Source organism: Gracilinanus agilis, chromosome 6 (genome assembly GCF_016433145.1).
Source record: "Gracilinanus agilis isolate LMUSP501 chromosome 6, AgileGrace, whole genome shotgun sequence".
NCBI lineage: Eukaryota > Metazoa > Chordata > Mammalia > Didelphimorphia > Didelphidae > Gracilinanus > Gracilinanus agilis.
In genome coordinates, this window is record NC_058135.1 from 213499304 (window position 1) to 213505303 (window position 6000).

Here is a 6000-nt window from a genome sequence, read left to right on the forward strand (position 1 = left end):
TTCCCCTGTTCTTCCTTTATTTTAAAATAACCATTCATTCTAAACTTAACACTTTCCAAAAATCCAAGTAAAAATAGGAAACTGAACCCAAATAATCCTGTAAAACTGAAACAATTGACATTGTGATAAAAGAATAAAACAGGAATAACAGGATTGAAACTTTTTTAAAATGACAATTCATTTGTCATGTTTCCTGCAAATCTCTTTTCCACCAATGCCTTCACCAAGTTTTAGGCCAGTATATGTATTACTTTTAATTCTTCTAGCCTTATTTTGTATCATTTCATAGAAATTTTTGCATATTTTGCTGTACTGAAATGATTTGGAATTATAAAATTAGAGGTATCTTAAAGGTCATCTGGTCCAACTCCCTTATTTTACCAATGAAAATATTAAAGACCCCCAGAGATAAGTGGCTTGCACAGGAAATAAGTAGGAGAGCCAGGATTTGACTCAAGATCCTTTGACTCCAGTTCCATTGCTCTCAGTATTATAAATATTCAAGTTCATTAATGAGGCAGCTTATTCAACCATCTCATCACTGAACATTTGAGTTGCCTTCAGTTTTTGACAATATAAATAGATTGGGCAGTAAATAAAACCCTGGGCTTGGAGTTGGTAAGATCTGAGTTCAAATTCAGTCTAAGATACTTATTAATTGGGTGACATTGAGCAAGTCACTTAACCTTTTTGTTCCCTAGTTTACTCATCTGTAAAAATGAGGGGGTTGGAAGTCTCTGAGGTTCCTTCTAACTAAATCTGTAGATCCTCCATAGGCATCAGTTTCCTCATACATAAAACAAGGAGGTTGAATTTGTTGACCTTAAGCTTCCAGTTCTGACATCCTGCATTCTAAAGACCCCTCGTAGCTCCAACTTGAAGCCCTCTTTGTTTCTATGTCTTATCTTCCCATCCAGATCATGAAGGCAGGAACTGCATCTTATGCATCTTGGTACTTACTCCCTATAGCACCTAACAGGATTCTAGGCAGTTTTTGAATCCCTGATAGGCTGCTCTCTTTATCATTGTCCAGATAAGAAAAAGCTGGTACTCTTTCTGATCTTCCCCTTCCATGTGAGTGCCCCTTGTTGGGACCATAATTAACTCTCAGTTTTCCATGTTTGTTGGGAGAAGCAATGATATATGAGAATATCAGAAATATCCAAGTGGGTCAGATGTATAATATAGGCTCTTTAGCCCTGTGTTCTACCTCAGGTTGTGTAAATTGGGGAGTGTAATTCTGATCATCCCAATCTTAGTCATTACTAAGCTAGAGCAGGAGTCCCAGGCTAAAATTGGGTGCTTAAAATGTGTGACCCACTTCTATTTTCACCACCGATTGTGATTGGTCTTCTGATTTTACATTGCTTAAATTTCCCCCCATATTCTTCCCTCTCCCTCTGAACTGTCCTATATAAAAAAAGAAGAAGGAGGAGGAGGAGGAGAAGGAAGAGAAGGAGAAGGAGGAGAAAGAGAAGGAGGAGGAGGAAGAGAAGGAGGAGGAGGAGGCGGAAGAGAAGAAGAAGGAGGAGAAAGAGAAGGAGGAGGAAGAGGAAGAGAAGGAGGAGGAGGAGGAGAAGGAGGAGGAGGAGGAGGAGGAGGAAGAGGAAGAGGAGGAGGAGGAAGGGAAAAAAGCAGTCAGCAAAACCTACCAACCTATTTTTAGGTTATAGGAATATATGGAGTGTTCCACACCTGTGAACCTCCTGCCTCCACAAAGTAGTACTTGGGGCTGTCTTCTCGAGGCTCCTCTTTGGAACCACACTTGATTCTTTGGGGTTTCACAACATCCATTTTCAGACATTTAGCAATGTTGTTTCTTTCCATTTATGGTGTTGTAGCCATTATTGTTTTCTTGGTGAAACCTTTTTATTTTATTTTTTAAACCCATATCTTATGTCTTAAAATTGATGCTATGTATTGGTTCCAAGGCAGAAGAGCACTAAGGGACAAGCAATGGGGATTAGCCATTTTATCTTCAACAGACTTTCCAATGAAGCAGTTTTGTGTAGGATTGGCAAATAACTCAATGTGTGATGTCTTTGGTTCTTAACAGTCTCTGCTCCAGAGTTTGGGAACGGTGGCTTTGGTGGAGGAGCGCTCCCTCACAGGGACCTGGGATGTGAAGGACCTGAATCGCTGGAGATGGAAGACAACCGAACGTGAAGGCCAAGGTCTGAAAGATCATAGGTTCAGCCCTTCCTATCTGTCCCCCTCATGCCTTCCAGGACTTTGGGCACCTATTGGGCTTCTAGCTGGCCTGGTTACTCTTCAATAGGTCTCACACTGGCCAGCTTTGAACCTCCTTAGGAAGTCTGACCACCCCTCCCCTCTGCTCTTGGACCAGCCCTCAGCACAATCTGAAGCAGCCTCCATCCTCTTGGCATCCCAGCCTTTATTTTCTGTGTCTTTCCCTTCAGCCTCCTTAATAGCATCCAGTTCCCGTCGGGTCCCAGGGCCTTTTGCATGTTAACAAGAATCAAGTCTTTTGAGGAGAAAAGCTTTGGCTTCCAAGAATGCACTAGTAGGCAATGGCCAGTGGTAGTGGGAGAACTTTGGGGGGGAAATGAATCCTTCTCGTGGCCAGCCGTGGTGCCCTTTTAGAAGGTAATTTGTCAGTAGCCAGGCAGCACTTCCTTATGAGTTCAGCGCCAGGATCTGGTCTGGCATCCAGGATGTACCAGAGGCAGCCTGCGAGGGCCTTTCACTGAAAACAGGAATTTAGGCATGTTAGAGCTGGAAGGGACCAGGCAACACTAAATGTAAAGTCCTGGAGAGAAGGGATCGCTTATTCTCGTATCCCCATGCCTGGCATTTAGTAGGTGCTTAATAAATGCTTATTGATTGACTGACGGGCTGTCAGCTGAGGAAGGTGGACTAGAAGGTTCCCTCGCCTCCAGCTCCAGATACTCTCGTATTCTAAGCTGCCTTCCGACTCTGACGTTCCACGTACAAAGGTGGCTTCTAGCCGCGACATTCACTTTCTCTTTCCCTCCGGGTCCGTGTTCTCAGGTTCCCCTCAGCTCTCATGTTCTCTGGTCTGGACTGAAGGAGGGAGAAGCTGGGCCTTTGTAGGGGTGAGGGAAGTTAGCCAGGCCTGGGCCAGTAAGAACTAGTGACCGGAACATCGGAGCTGGGTCAGAACTAACACGTCTGTCCTTTCCAGGTTTCCGCAGGTCTTCCCGGACAGCCTTGGGGAATTCCACCTTCATTCTGCACCCAAAGGAAATAAAGACCTTCTTTATCTATTTCCAAGAGCCATGAAACGCTTAAACTACCCCTGCGGCTCTCCGGAATGTCTTGGAAGCCTTGCTGCCAGGCCTGCCAAGGGGATATGGAAGGCCAATATGAATTTGTGGAGGGCAAAAGATGTATATTTTTGTAATAAACTGTAAATTATGATGACAGAGAAGAACTGTCAGTGGCTTTTTCTTCTCATGCTGCCACCATTTGCTCTGATCCCCCCCACACACCCAGTCCCACCCCCCCACCCCCCATGTCCTTCCTTCATGAATATGACAAACATGGGTTGGGGGAAGAAGTTGGGGGTGGAGTCCAAGGAGATGACAAGGGGGAGCACCTGTTTCTGGGGCTCAGCGAGGCCCACAAAGTGCTTCTGTCCCTACGACCCTGTGAGCTAAGTCCTGCAGGTCCTATTTTTCTCCATTATATAGATGAGACTTATAGAGGAGAGACTTGCCCAAGAACACCAAGCTAGTAAGTGTCATGGCAAGGCAACATTAAGTGCCTCTTGTGTGAAAGAAAATGTAGCAGGGAATGTTAATAATAATAATAGCATTTACATTGCTCTTAAAGGTTTACAAATACTATGTTGTTTTTTCTTCACATCAACAACTGGGAGGTAGGTGCTGTTATCCCCATTTTACAGATGATGAGACAGAGGCAGGCAAAGGTTTAGTGACTTACCCCTAGCGTCACAGCTAATAACTGTCTGAATCCAGGTCTGAACTCATCTTTCTGATTACAGACCCATTGCTCTATCCACTAAGCCACCTAACTGCCTCCCCAAAGACAAAAATGAAGCAGTCTCCACCCCCCAGGAGTCTGCATTCCTCGCCATCCATTCCACATCTTCTAACTCCAAATACAGTCCTTTGTCTGCCACACCAACTGTGTCAAACTCAAAGAGAAGTGAATCCCTACATGCTGCTGCATATTGACTTGGAAAACCACAAATTAATATTATTTACACTGTTCTGTATTTTTATTTCTTTTCTTAAACATTTCCCCATTACATTTTAGTCTGGTTGGAGGGCACTCGGGAGTTTTGTCAGCAGCTGAGCAGTGAGTTTAACGTCTTCAGCTACACAGTGATCTCTCAAAAATGAGGTGGAAATTGAACCCAGAAATGGGATTAATGGGAGAAAATGGTAACTCTTAGGAAGGAAAGGTAGTTAATAGACACTGACCTTTTGAAACAAGGAAGAGAAGAAAAACTAGAAATTTAGACTCAGCAAATATTTGTTGAGTACTAACTCAAACTAGCTTCCACTAATGCCCTCCAGTAATTAGTCCTTGGTTTTCAAAGATGTCTGCCAATGAAATCCAAATTCCGCTTGACTTCTCAGTGGAAGAGCTTCATAGGGTCATAGATCTGGAGTTGGAAGGGACCTCAGAAGAAACCAAATGCAAACTTCTCTTATGAAAGAGAAAATAGACCCGGCAACATGGCGGGACTTACGTGAGGTCACACAGGTTATAAGTGGCCATGGCAGGACTTGAACCAAGAAAGTCAGGGGGACCTCAGTGTTCCCTGTAGTAGCACATGTTCTTTCTTATTTCCTTTCCATTGTCTAACATGGCCTCATTCTGCGTGGTTCATTGCGTGCTGTGCATCTCATTGCTCCCCAACTGGATGGTGAGTGCCTTGAGAGGAAGAAGGACAGGTGTTCCATGTTCCTTTCCTTGGAGAACTGAACTTGAGGTCAAGCCTACAGTGGGCTCCAGTTAATACTTGGAGAACCATTAGAAGTAGTTTGACAGAATTGGGAAGTTATCTAGGACTCTTCTAGTAAAGAAAGGGGGAAATGAATTCCTTATTTCTATTGATGAAAGGCCCTCCCTCCCTTCAGGATCTGGTTTGGATGCTACCACCATGGAGCCTTCTCTGATCTCCCTGGGAGAAATAGATTTTTCCTTCCTCCAATCCCTCCAATTTCTTGTAGCACTTTCCCTAGATGTCTCCTTTGAACTGATTTCATTTTGCCTTGTATCATTTCTTTGGATATTTTTGCATATTTGTCCTCTCCCCCTCTTCTACTTCAGACTCCCATATTAAAATTAAAATTAAAATTAGCTCCTGGAGGGCTGGGTCTGTGTTATCTCTATTCTTTGTGCCCACAATTCCCAAAAGAGAGCCTTGCACAGAGTATGCCCTTCACAAGAGCCAAATGGAACTGAAATGGTGGTTGTGAGATGGTAGACAACCTCGTATACAATGAGTAATCTCGACTCTTTATCCCACAAGCATTTATGAAGCCCCCATCATGTATCAAATGATGGACCGTGTGCAAGCCAAGTCCAGGCTCCCAAAGTACAAAACAGAGTGGTAGAGCTGGGACGAAGCATTCGTGGACACTAAGCAAATGGCTATAGTGCATGAAATGTGATTGAATACACCCTTGTGGATTAGGGAGAGTGGGCTTTTCTAGCATTAAAAATATGTATGTCTCACATCAAAATGATTGTATCTAATGAGATGTATATTTACTATATTCATAGTCATATTTCTATAGTAGAACAGATAATATTTTAAGATTTGATCTATAACATTAATGTGGGAAGCCGTTCTATGTATTAAAGCCTTTGGAGAAATAGGATCAAATTTAGGGCCTGTTATCTGGATTCCCTATGTGACCAATCCAGGCTGAGTCAGTCTTTGTGTTTGGTCCTGGTCACCTGAGCCCCAAAAGGCTCTGGTACCAGCAGGTAGGTTAATCCAAAATCAACTTGATCCCTCCGAAAAGGCTATTAGGAGTC

General features: G+C 43.5%; 1 protein-coding gene across 1 annotated transcript in view; it reads left to right on the forward strand.

Annotated features, from left to right (window-relative positions):
- The window catches only part of MAN2B2 (mannosidase alpha class 2B member 2), a 102131-nt gene extending 98724 nt beyond the window's left edge, over positions 1-3407 (forward strand). The window contains exons 19-20 of the mRNA XM_044681765.1: positions 2057-2174; positions 3143-3407. Coding sequence (XP_044537700.1) covers positions 2057-2174; positions 3143-3264 — 240 coding nt within the window. The 3' untranslated portion in view covers positions 3265-3407. The remainder of the gene's footprint in view (positions 1-2056; positions 2175-3142) is intronic.
- The last annotated feature ends 2593 nt before the right edge of the window (positions 3408-6000 follow it).